At 42.1% G+C, this 23896-nt stretch overlaps 1 protein-coding gene and 1 long non-coding RNA gene across 2 annotated transcripts in view; one reads left to right on the top strand and one right to left on the bottom strand.

Annotated features, from left to right (window-relative positions):
* The first annotated feature begins 4081 nt into the window (after positions 1 to 4081).
* LOC115073376 (cytochrome P450 2F3-like) overlaps positions 4082 to 23896 on the top strand; it is a 34403-nt gene continuing 14588 nt past the window's right edge. The window contains exons 1-5 of the mRNA XM_029571747.1: positions 4082 to 4338; positions 19627 to 19789; positions 20876 to 21025; positions 22554 to 22714; positions 23057 to 23233. Of these exons, the coding sequence (XP_029427607.1) occupies positions 4171 to 4338; positions 19627 to 19789; positions 20876 to 21025; positions 22554 to 22714; positions 23057 to 23233 (819 nt within the window). The 5' untranslated portion in view covers positions 4082 to 4170. The remainder of the gene's footprint in view (positions 4339 to 19626; positions 19790 to 20875; positions 21026 to 22553; positions 22715 to 23056; positions 23234 to 23896) is intronic.
* Positions 4211 to 16526, bottom strand: LOC115073377. Its single transcript, XR_003851999.1, has 3 exons — positions 16440 to 16526; positions 5724 to 5744; positions 4211 to 4296 (listed from the first exon to the last, which is right to left on the bottom strand). It is a non-coding gene; the product is annotated as an uncharacterized LOC115073377 (long non-coding RNA).

The raw sequence follows: 23896 nt of genomic DNA, 5'->3' as shown, positions 1-23896 counted from the left end.
TTCTGGGTTTTAGGACAACCCAATCCTCACGTGCACACTCCAGGTGCATTGTGATATGTGCATCCCAATGCACTGTGGTACATGTAGTCCCTGTTGTATTTGCAGTCAGCACAGCAAATTCAAATACCAGGGGTGGGCCAGAGGACTTCCTATAGAAATTTGGGGCCCGATATTGAAAGCGCGCTTAGCACTGGCTAAGTAAGATTTATCCGGCTATCTAGCAGTCTGCTATTAACCAGATAAATAGCGCTATTCATTTTTATCCAGTTAAGTTAATTGGATAAGTTAGATCAGCCATAGAGTTGATCTAACTTAGCCGAATTTAACTTATCCAATTAAGAAGCGCCTTGACTGCAGATATTCAGAAGCATAGCCATGCCGCTGACTAGCCCTTGTATCTTAGCCAGATAAGCCATATTTGACTAAGGGCTGGATTCACTAATGCCGCAAGGCATAGTGAATCCCGCGGTACCGGGGTCGAAATGGGTGGACCTGCGCTAGCTGGCAGCGATCGCACCGCCGCGGTGCGATCGCTGCCAGCGTCGCGCCAAATAACTATACCATAAAAGGTGTAGTTATTTGGTGCAGAAATGACAGCAAAAAGCATGCATACTTTTCTCGGTCTGGGAAATCTTCGCAAAGTTGGCCCCGGTGCCGCCCCAACTCCTCCTCTTCCGGGGCCGACTCCGCCCCGAGCTAGCTATCGCACGCATGCGCCAGCTTTAGAAAATGACCCCCTAAGTTACTTATTCGGCCAGTGCTGAATATTGGGCCCTTGGTTAATATGCATATCGTGTATTTCATAGTGCAAAGTGGGAGGGATCTTACTATATTTTAAGAAGTCAGATCATACAACCAGCCCTTTCTTTTCCGATGACTACTGCTACCAATCCAGTATTCCCCAACCCTCTCCTGAAGGCACATCTAGCCAACTGGTTTTTCAAGATTGCCACATGAATATTTATGAGATCAGATTTGCATACTCTGGATCTCCAATATATGCAAATCTATCTCATGCATACTCATTATGGATATCCTGAAAACCCCGACTGTTGGGCGTGCTTGCGGGAGTGGGCTGGGAAACACTGCATAAACTGTTGTGTTTTCATAGTGTTTCAAAGCAATTTGCACAGGTCAAAAGCATTGAAATGAGGCACTTATGGGGTCTTGTTTGAATCAGGGGCAGGAAGATGTATGCTTATAAACAGCATTTTCACGAGCACTTCTCCAGCAAAAATATACGCATAGAAAAAGCAAGGTGCAAACACCCACAGGTACTTTGTATTCATGGCAGGTTTCACAATGAAAATGCACACATACTTTTGCTTTGAAAACCGACACAAGGCATACAAGCATGTGCAGCCTCTGTCCCAATGTCCCCCTTATAAAGGTGAATTTTAAAAGACCAATGCATGCCGGAATTAAGGGATGTGCGAATATGTTAGGCCAGCACGCACCGAGTGGATTTTAAAAGCCGCCTGGATATGCGCATGCTTGCCGCGGCGCGCAAAAATGAAAAGGGGCAGGGCATGGGTTCTATAGGAATCCACACTGTTCAGGGGGAGAGGAGTCAGCTCAACATGGTGGACACAAGACGCTAACTCCAGGAGCTCCGATTCACTTACCGGTCATTCCTTCAGTAGACTGGCTAAATGGAAGATGAAGAGAAAATATAGTTCTGTACCAATAACATCTCCTTTTTTAAAGGGTCCAACTGGCTGTTTTGTGGCTCGAGGAGTGGCGGCTGGGCCTCCGAATTGATTCCGAACATGGGAAAGGGGGAATGCAATCAACCTGAAGCCCTTTCCCTGTTGAGGTCTCTCTTAACTTGGAGGGCTATATCTCCTCCACTGCAACTAACCTAGGATGCTGGTACCTCCTTGGCATGCGATGCTGAGGGATGATATCAGGCACCAACAGCCCTGGACAAGAGAGCATACGCTAGAGCTGCAAGATGCTGAAGGTTAGGAACGATAAGGGCAGATGAATTTGCAGCTGGGACCCACTGAATTTAACCCTGAACTTCCTGGGTGGAGTAAGAACAAGCATCCCCTTACCAGAAGAGCAGAGGTGCAGGGGAGAGAAGAATGGTCTACTTCAATGTCTTTTCCAGAGGTGATTCATTTTCCCGTTCCCCCTGCCATTCAGGTTCCTGCCAATGTCTTTTTGCAGGATGAATGGGCTTTGGTGGCCCAGATTGAAGCTTCTCTATCAGGGATAATAAAACAGCTATGTACTTTCTTAGAAAAAAACACTTAAGATACAAGATCAAGAAAACATAATTTGCCAAAATTCTGCTGCATTCCAACATCGTGAGGAGAATGTTTCATCAATTCAGGCTGTACGAGCAACTTTGGTTAGAGATCATTTGAATTAGTGTCATAGGCTTGAGATGATTGTGAACAATTTTTACCAAATACATTACGACAAATATCAAACAGCAAAGAATTTAATAAATCATTAAAACACACCTCTTTAGAGAAGCTTTTGGAATTACGGATCATTAAACAGTAACCTAAGGTTAAATCAGATAATTTTTAATTTATTTATTTATTTAGAGTTTTTATATACCGGCAATCATGAAAACATATCTTGCTGGTTTACATCGAACAGGAGTGCATTATATACAAAAACTAGAACTGTGGTGTCCGAAGGTACAGTTACATTTAACAAGGGTAGCCGAACTTGGAGAAGGAAGAAGAGAGGAGAGAAAAGAGATGGTTAAACAATATTCAATTTAAATATAGTATACAAAATAAATGTTATATACAAGAGGAATGGTGTTTTAGGAGTCATTGGAATGGAATGTGTCATTGGGCTGATGGCAAAGATGTATCTTAATAATATATTAGGATTACTTTCGTTTCTTCGTGTTTCTACCTGTCCTTGCTTTATTAATAATTTATTATTAGCAAATTTTATTTTAATGCATATATTATGCGCCAGGACTATTTTATCACATATGCACTTATGTGCATGCAGGATATAAAATTACCACTTATCTGGCTTCGCACTCACATACACGCATATATGTGTGCTCATGCACCCATGTGAAAGTTGCCATCCCTGTTTTATAAATGTTTCTAAAATTTTGACTGGTACGCCTTGCAGAGAGAGCTAGTACATAGATATTTGACTGAAATTTTGAATTTTCTATCTAACGTACTCCCTCCAACTCCAGTGTCTCTTGTTTTTTTAACCAGTTGTACGGGCTGAAGATGACAGAAATGCCCCTTTAGGTATCCATGAGATGATGTTTTGAAATTATTTTTCTGCTTACAAAGCAGTACATTACAATACCTAGTAGTAGCTTTATTTTTGTTATTGTTGCTATGTTATGTGTGTGTGCAATGTCTTCTTGTTTTAGGGCTGTGCGGTATTCAGTGATGGTTTTCTTTGCCGTATGTAATATTCATTTGTTTTCTCCTTGTATTTGTATTGAATGCTGCTTTTTTCTTTCCATATGAATGCTATTTATTGATACATCATTTGAAATCTTTATAATTTTTTTTTAAATCCACACCATTATGCAGTATAAAATTTTTAAAGTGATCTATGCAGGTAGAAAGAATAATCATCCATCTGAATGTGGCTAAAAGTCTGCGTGTTTTTCTATAATGCGTGGCCTTTTGGTCTCATTGAGAGGAGGCGTTCCCAGGGGAGTGTTTAGGTCAGAGGGAGGGACAGTATGGGCGTAGATTGTATCGTCCACTCTATGTGCTTACTTCTCCAGCAAAATTCTGCCTGCAGAAAAAAAGCAGGTGCAAGTGATCGAGTGCATTTTATACCCACGGCAAGTTTCAAAGTGAAGGGTACACACGTATTTCTGCCTTGAGAATTGGTGAAAAGCCTGCGGGATAAAAAAGAACACCTAATCCTTGTCCCAATGTGACTTTCTGAAAATCACCTCCATAACTTTTCCAAAGACAGGCCTTGGGGACGTTTCCCACCTTCTATCAAGTGAGAGAGCAAACAATGTTCATGCAGGACAATTGTGTAACTCTCTGGGTTTATCAGTTTGATAGTGGGACGGGAGCTACTGGGAGTTGGAGGACTAGATAGATAGATATATATATATATATATATATATATATATATAAAAAAAAAAAAGTAGCTGCTGCTCAGGGAATCTGAGTCACGGGACAGTGAGGCTCGTCAGGCGCGTTCAGCATGGATCTCAGCATGATTTTGAGCGTCCTCCTGGTTGTGCTAATCTCCTCCATGGTGCTCTCCAGGTGGAAGAAGGCGGGCTGTTTGCCTCCAGGACCCATCCACCTTCCTTTTGTCGGCAACATGCTACAGGTTGACATGAATGACCTGATTAAGTCTCTAGTCAAGGTAAAGCTCTGCAATGCTTATTCATTAGAAGCTGCTGCACAGACAGACGCAAGGGTTATTATTTATCTCCATTAGCATACCCAGCACTGTACGGTTACAGCGGACAGTCACAGTTGTCTCTGTGGACAATGTTCCACACTGCCTGGCTGTTATTGCGTGCATGCCTTTCACCGCTGCCTAGCCGGTTAGTGAGAAAACCAAGCCGACTATGCAAAAGATATTTGTCCAGGAATGAAAGAACTAGCAAGGGTCTTTGCTGACTTTAGGAAAAACAAATAGCACTGATCGTCTTCCTCTAAAGAAAGCAATTTAGAAACGTCTAGCAATAATCATACCTGGGAACTTTTGAGTTCTGCTCACCCTGAGATTTCTCAAGATTAGTGCTGTGGGGGGGGGGGGGGGGGGAGAGAAGAGCAGGTACAGCGAAACGACACACTTTCTCTCTTCCCTCCCCCAACGACAACAACAACAGGCATTCTTTATCACGGACCCCTGCAATCCTTGGGCACAGGGCCAATGCAAGGGTCTGTAGCGCCCTAGGCAGACCAAGGTTACACTGCCCCCCTGCCCAGCCCTCCCTGAGTTGAAAGTGCCCCTCTTATAGTAGTAGACTAGAAAGGCACGTTCTCCCTCTTACAGTGCTCTCTCTCTCTCTCTCTCCCCCTCTCTTGTCCTGAGACCCGGTAACTAAAGCTGGAGAGTTCCCAGGTATGGCATTAATACCACTTTTGTCTGCCTGGATCTGAGTTCTTAGAAAGATAGCGATTACATTTCCCGGAGCGTGCAAGCAGCAAGAGATAATCTGCAATTAACTTGCTGAATGCAAAGTAAATAGCATGGCCTGGGGAAAGGGTGGACGTCAGGCACCCAAGAATGGAGAGAATGCTGCACTCTTCTGATTGTAGACAATGCCAGCTCCTTGCAAATTCTTCCCACTCAGAGAAAGCTGCTCTGAAGGACTAAAAGAAATCCCTTCTCGGGGATCCAGAAGCTTATGGGAAAAAGCTTAACAGGGCCCGATTTAAAGATTTACGCCGCCACAAGTTAAGCAAGGGCTATAATAGAAGTTTATAAATAATACCTAGGGGATACTCCATGAAACTGAATGGTAACAAATTTAAGAGAAATTGGAGAAATTATTTCTGTACTACTCAACGCACAATCAAGCTGTGTGATTTTGTTGCCAGAGGATGCAATCAAGGCACCTAGCATAGCTGAGATTAATAGGGGTTCGAACAAGTTTCTGAAAGAAAAGTCCATGAACAATTATTAGCCAGGAAGACTTGGGAAAGTCACTCTTTCGGAACTATGCTATGCTCGATGGACTTTGGTCTGACCTAGCATGGCACTTCTTATATTATGGTTTACATTTTTATCCTACCTACCTGATATAATTCAAGGCAGTCCTACAATACAAAAAACAAGTATTACAATACAATCATAAATCAAAGAGATAAATGCAGTAACAGAAGCCACATAAATAAATAATAAAATCAGTATAAATCAGGAATTCAAAATCGATAAGTAAAATAAATAAATAAATAAATAGATAAATAAATAAAATATACTAAACTGTAATAAAAGAAAGATTACATTGCCACAATAGTAATGTATTTATTTAAAAGCCGGTGAGAAAAGCTAGGCCTTGCACATCTTGTGAAAAGTTAAATAATATCCTAATGTTCATGTCTCGTTTGGTAGGATGTTCCACATACTAGGACCCAAAAATGTAAACATTTTCTTCCAAGTATCTGTATTACGTCTTTACTAGTAGGGACTACCAGTAGCAATTCCTGAAAGGAGTGGAATACACAATGTTAAGGAAGCCCTAAAATTTATAGGTTGATAATCAAAGGGGTTTGTTTGAATAATGTGCGAGTTAGCCAGTAGGGATTATGCAGCCTCAAAATTTTCAATTCAGTTCATTTTTTTTTGTTTTGGTAGTTATTTTGTCAAGATTTGGTTCATAATGTTTGGGGTTTTTTTTTTTTGGTTTGCATCATTTGCCAAACTAAAAAAATAATTAAAGACAAAATCCACAAAACAAAACAAAAGCCATTGCAAATATTCTGTAGGAAAAGTTAGAGGGTTTCTGTGAGCTAGAGGGGATAGAAGCAGAGGTGTTTGCAGAAGCAGGTGCAAGTGAGACTGACACAAAAGAGTGCCACACTTTGGGGTAGATTTTCAAAGGGTTACGCGCGTAACCCACGAAAACCTACCCCAAACCCCCCCCTGCGCGCACCGAGCCTATCTTGCATAGGCTGCCGGCGCGCGCAAAGCCCCCAGGACGCACATAAGTCCCGGGGCTTTCCTGGGGGGCGTGTCGGGGCATGTCGCGGCCTGCGCGACATCAGGTGCATGTCGGGGGTGTGTCACGGCCAGCACGTCATCAGGGGTGTTCCAGGGGCATGGCCGCGGCCTCCGGACCAGCCCCCAGACCGGACCATGGCGCGCCGGCGGCCGGCCCGGCGCTTGCAAGTTATGCCTGCCTTGAGCAGGCATAACTTGTGCAACAAAGGTGGGGGGGGGTTTAGATAGGGCTGGGGGGGGGGGGGGGGGTTAGGTAGGGGAAGGGAGGGGAAGGTGCGAGGGGGGGAAGGAAAGTTCCCTCCGAGGCCGCTCCAATTTCGGAACGGCCTCGGAGGGAATGGAAGGAGACTGCGCGGGTCGGCGCTCGCAGGCTGCCGATTTTGGGCAGCCTTGCACGCGCCGACCCCGGATTTTAATGGCTACGCGCGATTCTATTGAAATCCGGTGTACTTTTGTTTGTGCCTGGTGCGCGAAGAAAAGTATGCACGCGCGTAGTTTTATAAAATCTGCCCCTTTGTGAGCCACAGGTGAAAAGGAGTCCCACCCTCCAGTCCCAGCAGATCACATTCATGGTGCATGAACAAGAGTGCCAGAGGCAGAGGCACAGGCACCAGGAGACGCAGCGCAGAAAAAAGTGGTGCCCCAGAAAGTAGTGCAGGCACAAGCCCTTCCTCTCCCACTTCTTATATCAGAGCCACATGGCCCCCACAGAACCATTTATTTATGTGCTGAGTCATCTCTTCTGACACAGGCATTAGCTAAAGCAGCTGCCCTACCTAAAGAGACCCCGGCAGAGATTTCTGTGACATGCTGTCTAGTGTCTAACAGAGCCCATTGAGGACAAGGACAATAGGTACACTGGCATATTCGGCACACAAGTCCATGGTCTGCCCTGACCAGACCAAGGTGGCTCAAAATTATCTTTTGTACCCACCAACCAGTGTGTCCAGCAAAGGTTTCTTCTCAGTAGCAAGGGACATTGTGAGCCGGATTCAAAGATGGCACCAGAGTTGATAGAAGAGCTTGCTATATCAATTTGCCTTTGCTTAGGCTTTACAGAATTTCCCTATGAGTAGCAAGATGACTGAGAGCACCTTAATGTCTTTCTACCTCAATGACTTAGCTGTTGTGCCCCAGATGTACTTCCTTGGAGGTCTTGTTGCCACTATGCATAGCTGCCATGCCCTTGATATACCACCATGGAGGTCTTGCTGCCACTCTGCTTAGCTCCAATGCCCCAAATATACCACCATGGGTGTCTTGCTGCCCCTAAACCTAGATAATGTGCCCCTGGTGTACCACCATGGAGGTCTTGCTGCCACTATGCCTAGCTTCCATACCTCAGATGGATCACTTTAGGGGTCTTGCTGCCATTATGTATAGGTGCCATGCCTCAGATGTATCACTTTAGGGGTCTTGCTGCCATTATGTATAGGTGCCATGCCCCTGATGTATCACTTTAGGGGTCTTGCTGCCATTATGTATAGGTGCCATGCCCCTGATGTATCACTTTAGAGGTCTTGCTGCCATTATGTATAGGTGCCATGCCTCAGATGTATCACTTTAGGGGTCTTGCTGCCATTATGCATAGGTGCCATGCCCCTGATCTTGCTGCCATTCTTCCTAGTTCCCATGCTCCAGAAGTGCCACCTTGGGTTTGATTTTTGGATCCCAGCCTAGTTCTCCCATTCTGTTTCTTTCTTGGTTATACAGGAGTGTTCTACCCTCAAAATAAACATGTGAAAAAAGAAAAATATACAAGTTTCTCCTCCCACCAGAGCTTTTTTCTGGTACTCCACTTAACTGATTTACTGTACCCATCTATAAGCCCAGCCTAGTTTCTTTTCTGGTTGCATTGGAGTGTTTTGTCCCCAAAAGAAAAATGTAAAAAAAGCAAAAACAATGCAAGGTTCTTCTCCTGCCCTATCTCTTTTCTATTTTTTTGCCTTGCTGTCTAGGCCTGTCATCCTTTGTGCTATTTGCAATTCCCCGCAATATATGGCTTGGGGAGTTTTATGCCTTTTTGCTGTTTGTGATAATATTCCCTCTACACCTTGGAGATTTGGATGCCTTTGTGCTGTTTGTAAATCCCCATTTTTCTTGTGCACGGACCAAGAGAAGGATCTTGAGGTAATAGCGTCTGTTGATCTGAAGATGGTGAAGCAATGAGACAAAGTGATAGCTAGAGCCAGAATAATGCTGGGCTTCACAGAGAGAGGAATTTATTTATTTATTTATTTAGGATTTTTCTGTTTACCGACATTTGTAGGTACATCATGCCGGTTTACATGGAACATTAATAACAGGAGAGAGAGTTACATGAAACTGGAACATTGATAACAAAGGAGCTAAGGAATTTCAAGATAGGGTAAATGTAAAAACTGATAACAATGTGAGAACAAAGAAAGAGGAGCACCAACTGCGATGTTACAAAATGATAACAATAAGCAAACAATGTTGAAGGAGAATCACTGCGGTGTTACAAAAGCAATGGTTTAGACATCAAACATGGTATTGAGAATGAGGTATGATGGATTAAGGGTAGTCTTGTTTGAAGAGTCAGGTTTTGAGTTTTTTCTTAACTTTCTGGGTGCACTGTTCTTGCCGGAGATTGGGTGGCATGGAATTCCAGGATGATGGACCAGGAATGGATAGTGCACATTCTTTTGTGGTGGTGAGGTGGGAAAGCTTCGGTGAAGGTATGCATAGTAGAGATGTGAATCGTGTGCCAGATCGTCTTAACGATCAAATTCAGCTGGGGGAGGGGGGGAATCTGATCGTTAAGATATGTGAATTGGAATCGTTTCCGATTCCAATTCACATCGCTAGGAATTGGATCGTGAGGGTGGGGGGTCGATTTAAAGGGTCGGGCCTCCCTAGCGATGTGAATTGGATCGGGAGGGTGGGGGGTCGATTTCAAGGGTCGGGTGGGTTGTTTTTTTAATCGGGCCATCGGCGCCATTTTAATTAGTGGCAGCCAAAATGGCGCCGATGGCCCGAGAGCGGGAGATCACGCTGGGACCCCCCCACTGGACCAGCAGGTAACTTAACATTTTGGGGGGGTTCGGGAGGGTGGGGGAGGGTAAGGAATTGGTTTTAAAGGGTCGGGGTGGGTTTAGGGTTTGTTTTGGTGTGCCGGTTTTTCCGCCCTCCCCCAAATAATTCCCGTGCCCTATTTAACGATACAATACAAATGCCCCTGACGATAAATCGGGGGCATTTGTATTGTATCGTGCACTCTAACGATTTTGGACGATTTTAAAATTATCTGACGATAATTTGAATCGTTCAAAAATGATTCACATCCCTAATGCATAGAGTGCCTTTGTAGGATGATCTGGTAGGTCTGTTAGGGTTGTGGAATTGTATTGAGTTATTTAGCCAGTGCATGTTCTGGTTGTGTAGTGTTTTATGTAAGATGGTGAGTGTTTTGTAGATAATATGGTAGGAGATGGGGAGCCAGTGAAGATCTCTGAGGATAGGGGTGATATGGTCTTTTTTGCGGGTATTTGTGAGTATTCTGGCAGCTAAGTTTTGAAGCATTTGAAGGGGTTTAATAGAGGCTTTGGGGAGGCCGCAGAGTAGGGACTTGCAGTAATCTATTTTAATAAACATTGTGAAATAAACAGGATGAAAAAGGAGGAGAAAATGCCCTTCTACAGGTCCTTGGTGAGGCCTCACCGGGAATACTGTGTTCAGTTCTGGATCCTGTATTTCAAAAAGGATAGAGATAGGATGGAGGTGGTCCAGAGAAGGGTGACCAAAATGGTGTGGGGTCCCCATCAGAAGACTTTTGAAGAGAGGCTAAAGGATCTAAATATGTATATCCTGGAGGAGAGGAGGTGTAGGGGAGATAGGATACAGACCTTCAGATTCCTGAAAGGTTTTAATGATGCACAAACTTCAAACTTTTTCCATTGGAAAGAAATCAGTAGAACTAGGGATCATGAAATGAAACTCCAGGGGAGATGACTTAGAACCAATGTCAAGAAATATTTCTTCACGGGGAGAGTAGAGTGGTGGATGCCTGGAATGCCCTTCCAGAGGAAATGGTGAAGACGAAAACAGTCATACAATTCATGGGCATGGGATAAACACTGTGGACCCTTAAAAGCAAGTGCTTTTCCTCATACTCTCTTCCCCATGTCTCCTTTTCTAAACCTCTCCTTGCTGGCACCTTCTTATGTGCTGCCTCTCATGGCTCTTCCCTGGCTGCCGACCCTCCTCAATATAGTTCTTTCCTGAGTATTTTCCCTTCTGCACTCCTTTTGACTGTTGCCTTCTTCAGGGCTCCTTCCCATGTGCCTTCTCTCCTGCCCTATTTCCTCCTAGCCATAGCACCTTACCGAGTGCTCGTCCTTTTTGCCCTCTCTCTATGGCCCTTTTAGTGAGTGCCTTGCCTTCTTTCTTCTTTCTCCTGTCCTCTCCTCTCTGCAGCCCCTTCTCCATTTCTTTCATAAACAGACATCAAAAGCTAGGACTAAGGGTCACTCCATGAAACTAGCATCCGGGAGATTTTAAACAAATTGTAGGAAGTATTTTTTCACTCAGCACACAATCAAGTCCATAAACAGTTATTACCTAGTTAGACTTGGGAAAGCTATCGCTTAGCTCTGGGATTGAGAAAGGTCAACTATTTGGGATCTGTCAGTCACTTGTGACCCAGACTGGTCACTGTCAGAGACAGGATGCTGGGCTTGATGGACCTTCGTCTGACCCAATATGACATGTCTATGTTATGTTATATGCCCCAAAAGAGGCTTGCACGCGTCGCCGGGCCTATGCAAAATAGGCTTGGCATGCGTAACTCCCTACACGTGTAAATCCAGCTGGATTTACACGTGTAGGACTTTTAAAATCTGCCCCAGAGTTCTTTTGTTTAGATCTTTTATTTATTTTATTTAAAAATGTTTATATATTGCCTTTACAACAAATTTTGGTCAAAACAGTTTACAAAAGTTAAAATATATATAATAAAATAACATAAAAATAATCACATCATAAAATGATGAAAAAAAAACCATACAAAACAAACAGTAAATATTAACAATCTGGGGTTTAAAACCCAGAGGTAGGACTGTCTCAGTGTTCATCGATGAGCACATGGATTATTGAGAAGTAAAAAGTGATCCAAAAGCTAGAGAGAAAAGGTATGCTTTTAAGTCTTTTTTAAAATCTTTGTGAGATGTTATCTGCCTTAAATAATCTAGAATAGAATTCCACAGTAAGGGGCCAGTGATTGAGAGGCATGTCTTCTAGTAATATCAAGCCTCGTAAGACGGACAGTAGGGACTTCCAGGAGATTTTTTTGTGAAGAGAGTAATTGCCAGTTGGGTTGGTAAATATTAAGTAATGAACAAAGCCAGGTAGAGGAATCATTATATATTAAATTGTGTATAATGGAGAGAATATTGTATTGTATTCTATAGGGGACAGGGAGTCAGTGTAAAGAATGTAAAATTGGAGTAATGTATTCTTTCCGAGAAGCACCAGTTAGCATGTGCGCTGCAGTGTTTTGAATTAGCTGCAATGGACAGATAGGGCCAGATTTTAAAAGCCCTGCGCGCGTACATCCAGCCGGATGTACACACGCAGGAGGGTTATGCACGCCGAGCCTATTTTGCATAGGCCCGGCGATGCACGCAAGCCCCGGGATGCGCATATGTCCCAGGGTTTTGAAAAAGAGGCATGGGCGGGGCACCGGTCCAAGGGCGGGACCGAGGCCTCTGGCACAGAGGCCGTGCCGGAGGATCGCGCACCAGCAGCTGGCCAGCGCGCGCAAGTTACGCCTGCCAGAGGCAAGCGTAAATAAGAAAATAAAGGTGTGGGGGGATTTAGTTAGGGCTGGGGGGGGGCGGGTTAGATAGGGGAAGGGAGGGGATGGTGGGTGGGAGCGGAAGGAAAGCCATCGGGGCTCCCCTAGGGCTCGGTGCGCGCAAGGTGCACAAGTGTGCACCCCCCCTTGTGCGCACCGATCCCGGATTTTATAACATGCGCGCTGCTGTGCACCAATGTTATAAAACCGGGCGTAGATTTGTGCGCACTGGGTTGCGCGCACAAATCTACGCTCTCGCATATCTCTTAAAATCCGGCCCATAGTGTTATCAGGGAGACCAAGGTAGAGGGGGTTGCAGTAGTCTATACCAGTAAAGATAAGAGACTGTAACACAGTATGAAAATTATCAGCAAATAGTAGAGTATGGAGTCATTTTAACATAAAGTTTATAGAAAGAAAGAATTTTTGACAGTTGTGGAGATATAATTAACCATGGATAAGCTGGAATCTAGAATTACTCCAAGATTTCGAGCTTCAGAAACTATAGGGATGGATACATCATCTAGGATCAGATGTGAAAGAGGACTGCCAGCAGAGTGGGGTATTGTGGAAAGATGGAGAACTTCTGTTTTTGATGTATTCAGTTTGAGTCGACTATGAGAAAACCAAGTGTTAATTGTTTTTATGTATAGATATACAGTAGATAATGTAGTGGACCAAGATGAAGAGTAGGGTACAAATAACTGAATATCATCTGCATAAATTTTTAACTGAATATTTAGACTGTTGAGTAAGTGACATAGTGGGATAAGATATGTGTTAAATAGAATGGCAGAGAGAGAAGAACCTTGGGAGACATGAGAGGAAAGTATATACCAATCACAAGAAGGAGGGTCAATATTGATTTGGTAAGAGCGATTGGATAAGTACGATCAAATCCATTCTAGTACAATGTTTGTCAGACCAATGGATTGTAACTGGGAGAGGAGGATTTGATGATCCAGAATGTCAAAGGCAGCTGAAATATCTAATAACACTAAAATGTAGTCAGTATTAGTGTCGAAACCTCTGATTAAAGAGTCGAAAGAGGATAATAATAAGATTTCTGTACTTTTCGAAATCCATGTTGATATGGATGAAGGTGTGCATAGTCAGATAGATAGTCAGTGAGCTGATGCAAAACCACAGATTCACATAGTTTTGCTAGTGAAGTGGGGTAGGCAATAGGATGCAAGTTACTGAGATGAGAAATGTCTTTGTTTTTTTTTCTTGGGAATTGGAAGAATAGAAGTTTGTTTAAGAATGTCTGGAATATGCCTGAATCAAGGGATTGGTTTACAAATTGACAAAGAAAAGGACTGGCAAGGGCACCTAGGGCTTTTAAATAGTGACCAGAACAGGGATTAAAAGGGGAAAAAGAGATTTTCATTTTGTAAAGAATGCAAGTGATTGTCAGAATATCTACATGAGAAAAAGTGGACCAGCTGCAATCAGTTGGTGGGAAGGTAGATTTGGGCCTAGGGAGTTGCTAGAAGTTGTTTGAAATTTTAGAGATTTTATCCTGGAAATGAGTTGCTATGCAGTTACACAGTGTGTTCTCAACTTCAGTGAAGGGAGTTTGAGGGAGTGTCATCAGGTTCTTGACAATGTTAAACAAAATGGAGGGATTTCAGTTTGCAGCGATTATTTTATTTGAGTAAAAAGTTTTTTTGCTGATATCTATCTCTTTTTTATTATTGTAAAAGCCCGGTGTGTGCCAAAATCGGGAGATGCACGCACAAATTGAGTTCACGTGTGCCTACCGAATTTTAAAAGGCTCTGAGATGTGCAGGTATCTCCTGCAGCACGCATATCTCAAAACTTTTCAAAAAGAGGCAGGGTATGGCATGGTCTGAGCAGAGCATGGGCGTTTTTAGGCATGGGCAAGAGATGTGTGTGTAAATATTTACGTGCCCAGGCGTGCACCCAGATCCAGTGCTGCATTGGAGGAGGTGTAAGTTAAAAAATAAAAAGAAAGCCATTTCTCAGGGGTTTAAAGGGTCTGGGGTAACTGGGGGGAGGGCAGACTATCAAACCAGGTAGATTTGGAGGACCTAGCTTTTAACTGGGTGAACTGGTGGGCGAACTAGTGAAACTGGCAATAGCATTGACATATGCCCCTTAATTCCTGACTTACATGGTAGAAGCAGGATTTCCGTGCATGGGCACCGCCCACTTAAAATTGGGTGCACGTATGTGCACGGTCAGGCTATTTTATAACATGCGTGCATATACGTGTGCAGCTTATAAAATGGCCACAAATCTGGGCATGCACCGATGCACACGTGCCAAAGTATACCCGCATGCTGATTTGAAAGTTACTGTTCCTGTTTGTCAAGAACAACTAATACTCATCATGTTGAAGTAGTCAGTGAAGACTTGGACTCTGAGTTGAAAAGGAAAGCACATTACTTCATATACTTTTCACTGGCTCTGGATGACAGCACTGACATCAAGGACAGGGCGCAGCCCTTAATGTTTGTCAGAGCAACTAATGGCAAAATTGAAATCACAGAAGAAATTCTATCATTGGAATCGATGAAAGGTCCAACAAGAGGAGTTGATTTGTATGAGGTGGTCTCTAGCTGTCTTCAACATTTGAAGCTCCCGACAGATCAGCAAATTTAACTGGTAAAAATGTTGGACTTCTCTAAAGAACAGAGGACAATGTAAAAGAAGAGGATCCAACAAAAGAACTCATTTTTCTATGCTATTATACATCAGGAGGCACTATGCAAGAATATCCTGGACATGGATCATATTGTGTGGAATTAGAATAGAAAGGACCCTTGTTTTGTGGATCTTGAGGTCTCCATTTAGATCAGTTTTGCAGAAAGTGATACAGTGGAACATATATGGCTAAGCTTGGCCAGTTAGTTATTTACTATAAGTTGCTAAAGTCTTATGATCTGATGGTGAAATGTGTTGAAATCAAAGAATAAGGTTATTTTAGATCTGCATCTGGAGCTTTAGTGGCAGCAAAAATTGGGGTGCTTGCTGTTTGCTACAATGAAAAACACCATGAGGTATTGCATTAGTATTGCTTAAGATGCCCACCAGGAGGCATCTCACTAAGATGGAGGTCTAAGGACGTGTCTCCTTAAGCATGAAATGGTGTTCAAGACTTAAGATGGAAGACAAAGGGGTGTCACTTTAACATTAGGGCATAAGTAGATGGGGTAATGTGATTGGGTGCAGATTTTAGGTTTGATCCTTGATGGGACCAAATGCATGGTAACAAATTTAAGGATATGATGAAAGGAAACTTGAAATCAAAGAATAAAGCAATGATTGGTCATATAATTTTCTAACAAAGAACGAGAAATATATTTTGGCCTGTCTGTGATTGTAAAGACAGAGCGACTTGCCATTGCCTTGTAGTTTGGTCTTTTTTTATTTCAATAAATACCACAAAAAAGGAAGTGCGGGTTTCTTATCAAATTTTCTTTCATTGTCGCATTATTAATTCTAACTGATGCTCTGTGGAGATAAACCAGGGCCCTTGCCAGTTGCTATTAAGCTGCTGGGTTCTTTTTGGACCTGCAATCCCTCAGTTGTTTGCATAGTAGTGCAAATAGTGAGCTACATTAGGTCAAAGGGACTCTCAATCATCGTTAGTTCATCTCCCTTCTTGAAAACACTGATGCTGAACACCAACCAGGATGTACTTTCTCATAGCAAGTGTCTGCTGGCTAAGCTTAGGAAAAAATGTTGCAGCTTGTGTGGGAACTTCAAAATGAAATCATCCACTTCTAGGAATTGATGGGGAAAGAAAGAGAGTTCTCAGAATTAAAGGATCCAAACTGGATATACAACCTTGCCTTTGGTGTGGATATCATGGCACATTTAAATGATCTGAATTTGAAACCACAGGGCAAGAACATGTTTGTGCATGAATTATATTCTAGTGTTAAAGCTATCAAAGTAAAAATGCAATTTTTTTTCAAAACAACTGAAAAGTAATGTCATCACTCACTTCACAACACTCCACGGTTTAGAAATGTCGTCAGAGCAATTAACCAGGCACAGCAAAATCGTGAGTGATTTGTACATCGAGTTTTCCCACCGCTTCTTGGAATTTCAGAAGATTGAAAATGCACTGGAACTGTATTACGTCCACTGTCATTTGACCATGAAAAAGCCCTCAAAGAATTACAGCTGGAGCTCATCGATCTCCAGAGTGACTTCACCTTAAAAAAAAAATGCAAATCAGAAAGACTAGACAAATTCTATGCAAGCTTGAACGAAGATAAATTCTCACATATCTGTAAGGAGGCCCAGAAAATCTGAGTTTTGTTTGGCTCGAGCAAACATTTTCATTATGAAATGCAACACATCTCGCTACAGATCCCAATTGTCAGACCAGCATCTCAGCTCAGCGTTGCGTATTTCAACAACAAACCTGACACGAGTCTTTTTGCCACGGTGAAGAGGCGTGACCAACATCATTGTTCACGTTAAACAGAGAACTAAAGATGGCAGAAGAATTAAGTTGTCATTTTCTTTAAAATTTGTAATACAGGTTTATGGTTATTTTTCATTTAGTAGTAGAATAAAGACTGAAGAAAATTAGCTAAAATCAGATTACGAAATTTCTTCAGTCTTTATTTCAATACTGGAAGATGCACACCTACTAAACAGTTGTATGGCTGTGCATCTTCCACTATTGTAATAAAGCCTGAAGAAATGTTGTAATCTATTCTAGCAAATTTCCTTCATTCTTTATTTCACTACAAGTGGACAAGTATAAAACAGTTGGATGTTTGTGCACATGCTTGTTCATCTTTCAGTTGTATGGTTGGTTGTGCACTTGGTTGTGCTTCTTTCAGTAAGAAAATTATTAATACAATTTTCAGGCTATGTACCTTGCAAATAAAGATTATTATAATAAAATATGAGTAACCAGTGATTATTTTTTGTGTTGCCTCTCAAGAAACTCTGGGAAGGAGGGGTGACCCCCCTGGCCCCACTATGGACAAGAACTGGTAATGTAGCCCAGCACAAAAATGTTTGTCCACTCCTGTCTTACAGGCTTAATGTTGGTGGCCTATAAACTATCAGATATTTTCAATTTCAATTTCTCTTTGCCCTATCCATGAAACTGTAGTGAAACTTGTATCATGGATATTTTTAATAGTCTTTGGGGAATTTAGCTAAATAGTTGAGTGTTACAAACAGAGCCACTTCCATGCAAAAACGTCACCCAGATGTAAAATGTTGAGGTCTCCTTCTCCTCTGCTGTGAGGTCTCGGACGGTTGCCTGGTTTGCCATCCTATAAAGCCATCACTGGTACTGGGGGTTTGTAAGCACTTGACAAGATGAAGACTGTTTTGTTTGCTTCCTGGACTCTAGCATGTGCTTGATATATTTTATTCAGATTTTTTAGTTTTATGGTAACATATCACTCATGTGGAGTGGAACAAGTATATAAAAGATGATTATCCTATTAAATAATATTAAAACAACCATGATTTTTAAAACATTATAGAAAATACTTTTTCACATATCACACAATCAAGCTATGGAATTTGTTGCAGAGGATGTGGTCAAGGGAACTAGCATAACAGAGTTTAAAAGAGGTTTGGACAAGTTCCTAGAGGAAATGTCCATAAAACATTATTAGCAAGGAGTGAATAACAGGAAATAGGTCTACTTCATGGGAACTGTTTGGTATCGATAATACTACCTTATTAGACTTGCTGCTACATGCCTACCTACCATTCCCTTAATAACAACATAGGGGACTTCCTGCCACCTGCCTACCTTCTATGCCCCTTATGCCACATTGTCTACTGCCACATGTCTACCTGTCATTTCCCAGAAAATCAAGAAAACCAAGAAATCAAGAAATTGAAGAGCATGGGTTCATCTACAGAATATGGGAAAAGCTTAAAAAAACTCTTAAGTCATAAATAAGAATTACAGTCATGAGAGAAAAGATGCTGAGGAGAAATCATTTTGATGTGGTAAAAGTTTTAGTAGGGTGAGAACTCATTCAAAACCAGAAAATCAAGAAATGGAACTACCTGAGTTCAGCTGCGGAATATGGGAACAATTTTTTAAAATAAAGGAAACCTCAAAATTTACCAGGAAAACCACACTGATCAAAAAATGAAACCATTTTCGTGTTTTGAATGTGATACGTTTCACTCAGCAAGCTCATTTCACAAGAAACCCATATAATTCCATCTAGTAGCAAGATTAAGCTTAAGTAGGGTATGTAAAAAAAACTTATGTTATGAAAATGATACTTATGATAGTTTATTTTGTTGTACTAAATCTGACATGTGGCAAGTGCTTCAACAGAATAACTGATATCTCCCATGCCATTTTGCCTTGCTGCTCTACCCCTCATGCTACTCCTTGGAACTCAGACGTTCTTCTATACCCATACTTTTCACCTTGGGGTTCTTTATGCCACTCTACCTTGCTGCCATATCCCAGACCTTCCACCTTGAGTTGTGCCTGCCATTCTGGGGGGCTGCTTTGCCCCTCTCATGTTGCTTTGGTGTACTGATGCCACTCTTTATGTTGCTTGGCTCCATAATCAGTGTTTTGGGGTTTTTCCTATCACATGTTCTGCTTTGTTCTCCCTTCATGGTGCCCTTACCTTAGGATGCTGATGCCAATCTTGGTGCAACTTTGCCTCTCAAGATGCCTTCAAGGGTTCATGCCACTATTGTTGGTGACCTCTTTTGGAGCCTTGGAGTATTCTTCCCCCTCTTGCTGCTTCTTTGCTCCTCTGATGATGCCTTGGAAAATTCCTACCACTGCTGGTAACCCTTTGCCCCTTTAACAGAGCCAGGCTGTTCATTCCACTTTTGGTGCCACTTTGCCACAGTCTAGGTATCTTGGAGTTCTTATTTTCTTCTGATGATTTCTTCCCATATATTTAATGAGAATTGATGAGAAAACCCCAATTCTGGAGCCCAAAATAGGCTGCAATGCTTCCCCTATTAACTTTAATGGCACATGAAAAAAACAAATTAAACAAATAAACAAATTGTTATTTTCATTTTGAAGCTAATGAAATGAATCGAGGTCCCCACGAAACAAAGGAATAAAATAAAACTATTTTTTTCTTCTTCTGAACATCCCTAGTAGGCAATAACACTGCATCTTTTGTGATTTTTTTCTCTCTCACGCCTTTCTCTTTGCTTAGCTGAGTGAAAAATACGGGCCCATCTACACATTTTACTTAGGCTCTCGTCCGACGGTGGTGCTGTGCGGTTACGAGATCCTGAAGGAAGCCCTTGTGGACCACGCGGAGGACTTCAGTGGCAGAGGGGACTTCCCGGCAGTACAACAGTACAGCAAAGGAAATGGTGAGCAAAGATCCCTTCTGAAAGAGGAACTTCTCTTTGCTTCTTTCAGTCTCATTGAAGGAGGGCAGTTGTCTGATGGCTGATTAGTGCTGATAAAATGCTTTTTTACCCTGTGCTGAATCTCTGAAAACTTTCCCCCAAGGGATTCGCCCCCATCTGGTCATACAGGACTTGTAAGCAACCTCATAAAATGGTTAAAAGCAAAAGGTCACTTTTCAAAATGGCATTTCTTTTAAACTGCCTGCCCAACATGCAGGCAACTTAATGCACCTATGTCCTGCTTTTGTGTAAGTTTACCTGGGCTGAGCATAGGTCTTCCTGTGGGCTGGGTTGGGGAGAGATTTGAACTTCTGCGTGCATATGAGCTGGCTGGACTTATGCCTGCCATCTCAGCACTGGCTAGTTAAGTCTTCTTCTGTCCCCATTATACCTCTGGGGCTGCCCATTTTTTGGCTGATTAAATTCCCACTTTGTGGAATATAGAAGGCTAAGTCCTGGCCTGGCCAGTTAGATCTCACTGAAAATCAGCTGCAAAGGTAATAAACTAGGTGGGGGGGGGAGAGAGACTTCACTTGAGTTGCCAACTGACTTCATTTTTTTTTTTAATCCAATCCTGGATTTGCCTCATGTATGGATAACCTTGTGGTTCCAGTTGCCCTAAAACAAAAAACAAAGCTGACATACAAGTCAACGTATACCGTGAGGTAAAATCAGGACCTATCCTGATTTTACCTCACACTGTACGTTGTGTATCAGCCCATCCTGAAAAAGAATGGATCCATTCTATAACTCTTGATTTCACACAATGATGCGAGAAATCTTGATAATATTTTTCAATAGGGAAATATATCTGAATAACTCCACAAATATATGTATATATATCTCAACTGTGAAACCACTAATGAAGCAAAAACCAGAAGTAGTCTCACAGTGCCTAGGTACATGGTCGTTGATAGCACATATCAGATTATATCTGGGAGGCCTGCAGTAATTACAAAACATTGCCTGTTTCACAATTCATGGAAGCCTGCAACACTATTTGTTCAGTGTCAAAAACCCTAATTTGTTTGTCGTCATACGGGGCAGGAATTGTTTACGGAACCGGAGAGCGGTGGCGGCAACTCCGACGTTTTGCCATTTCAACCTTGAAGAATTTTGGCATGGGCAAGAGAAGCCTAGAGGAACGGGTCAAGGAAGAAGCCCAATACCTGTTAGCGGAGCTCAAAAAGACAAAAGGTACAGTTAAAATCCCTGACAGGGCAGACCTGCTTCCGGGGTCACAGATGTCTGGGCCTAGCAGCCTGCAGAGCGTGAGGTGACCAGAGTACAGCAGTAGCACAGGCCAGAGTGCAGAGACAAGATTATCAGGAGTCACGGGTTCCTCAGAGGCTGCAGCTCCAAAGCGGATCAGGCCAGAGTGCAGAGGTTGGTCCTTTGACCATGTGGACTAGGCAAGCTTTTCAGCTGGCCCTAAATACTTATCATGGATTAGTCAGTTCTCTTGGAGGTGTGGCTGCCTGGGTGCTGTTATCAAGGACTTAACCCTTTGATTCCCAAAGCCACCAGAGCTGAGACCTATCGTTGAGGACAATGGAAGTCTATACGTGCAACAAAGGGGGGCCTATTTACTAAGAGGTTGATACTGAAAAAAGATTTTGTCCGGGTAACTTTTTAATCACTAGATTCAAAATTTCCACCCACTGACCAGCAAATTGTTACCCTGGTAAAATTTAGCTGGGTAAAAACAAGGAAGGTGGGGAAGCAATCCGGTGAATATCCCAGCTAAAGATACCCGTGGAAATTCTGCTCGCTGCCCTGCTTATTATGAACTTCTAAAGGTTTTCTCCCATTTTGTGTCCTTAGGCTCCAATGCAGGGTTTGTTTTTTTTTCCCAAAAAGTACAGGAGGAAGCAGAGGTTGCAGCGGAGAGAATAGGCAACATAGAGAGCTCCTCTGTGGATCTTGTACCAGCTTGTAGAATACCTGGTGGAGCCAACATATATTAATCAACCTTTATTATGGACCAACAAAGCAACAAGGAAGGCTATCTAAAAAAGCCATGAGGGCAACAAAGCTTGCTTTAAAGAAATACATCTCCATAGAATAAAAGTTTCTAATCGGACATTCTTGGCTTCTAATCCACTTTGTTGCCCTCAACCTTTATTATGTACATCAGCAGCCGCCTAGGTGGGACCTGTGCAGCCAGGAAAGATAGAAGACAGGAACGAAAACCAGGGGGATCAAGCACAGAATTCCATGCAACTAGAACATTCTCTGCTGCTTGCATGACGCTGCAGTAGGGAAAAGCAGATCTCAGACACCAGTTTATTTTTCTAATCACGGAGAGGTCAATATTCAAAGTCTGTTCAGCGCTATTTATCTGCATAAGTAAAGCTTATGCGGTTAAGTAGCGGCTGCTGAATATGCGCCTATGTTCGGCGCCCAACGCTTAAGCCACACAAGTCACTTATAAGGTTAAAAAGTTAGCCGCATAAGTTGTGGGCATGTAGTGGGCAAATTGGGGCAGAGCAAGTTAGCCGCATAACTTCTGCAGCTAACTAGCGATATTCAATCTTAGGCACATAAGTTAACTGGCTAAGCTAGAAATGTCATAGGGCAGGTCTAAACTTAAGTTATAACTAAGTGCACATATACGTGCGTATATTCAGCAACATACGTGTGCCGCTGAATATACCTTGTTACTTACTTAAATGGTCAGCTTTGAAAACTGACCTCAATAATTCTTGTTATTCTCATGCATTAGGGATGCCCTTCGACCCTACCTTTGCTTTCAGCTCTGCTGGTTCCAACATCATATGCTCCCTTGTCTTTGGGGACCGGTTTGACTACAAAGATGAGGAGTTCCTCACCCTGCTCCACCTGATTAATAACAGTTGGCATCTCATGAGCTCCACCTGGGGTCAGGTGAGTGCACTTTTGTGATGATTCCTGTCTCTTCCTCCGCATCAACCTCAGCATTGTCTATTCTGACTATATATTTTACTGAACACCAAGCTTTGATCAATTTATTTATTTATCTATTTATTTATTTAAAATTTCTTAGAGCCACTTATCAGAGTGAAATACCTTCCTAAGCAAGGAACAATATACATGTAACTTTATCTAGGTAAATTTGTCACTCATCAGTTCTCTGAATATTGACCCCTTAAATAGGGCCCAAACCCTATTATTTATGATGTGTTCTTCTAGTCAGTCTGAAACCCTGACTTGCATACATAATTATTGTACCTTTGCTCTTTGTTGTAGCTCTTCTTTGTATTCCCTAAGATCATGAGGCACATCCCAGGACCTCACCGTCAGATTTATAAGAACTATGTCAAGTTAGGAGCATTTGTGGCCAAGAGGCTGAAGCAGAACAAGGAGACCCTAGACCCCAACAATCTGCGTGACTTCATTGACTGTTTCCTCATAAAAGTAGAGCAGGTATGAAGCCCATACAGCCTACAAGAGATTTATATTTAATTCCCGAGTCATCGATCACAAACCTGCCAATGGAGGAGTGTAACTATAATTGCACCAAAAGCAAAAGTGGGATAATTGGTATGTTTGCTCCTCAAGAAAAATAAAGAGGTCAATATTCAAAGCCATTTAGACAAATAACACACATTAGTCGCTATATATATTTGTAAAAATCATCCCGTTCCCTCAATTTTCCCCTTTCTTCCATATATATTCAGCGGCTATAAGACGGCACTTGATTTAGATTTTGATGTGTTTTGATTTAACTAGATTATTTATAATTTATTAACCTTTTATTTTATTATTATGTGATTTATGTAATTTTTTAGTTATTTTGTTTTTATGTTTTTTACATTTATATAAATCATTTTGACTAAACTCTGTTTGTAAAAGCGGTATAGAAACACTTTCAAATAAATTAATACATAAATAAATATTCATCAGGACGTTTATCTCACTGAATATATGGGACAAGTTATTTGGCTAACTTTAGCAGAATAACTGCTCCACTAACCTGGCTTACTGAATATTGGGCTCAAAAATTCCCCTTTTAGTTCTAATAGTTTTACAAATGACTAATTGCTTTACATTATTTTCCATGAGAATTAATGACTATGTTTATGCTTA

This window comes from Rhinatrema bivittatum, chromosome 11 (assembly GCF_901001135.1).
Source record: "Rhinatrema bivittatum chromosome 11, aRhiBiv1.1, whole genome shotgun sequence".
Taxonomy (NCBI): domain Eukaryota; kingdom Metazoa; phylum Chordata; class Amphibia; order Gymnophiona; family Rhinatrematidae; genus Rhinatrema; species Rhinatrema bivittatum.
The sequence above is the reverse complement of the archived record's forward strand: the minus strand, read 5'-3'. Positions and strand labels throughout refer to the sequence as shown.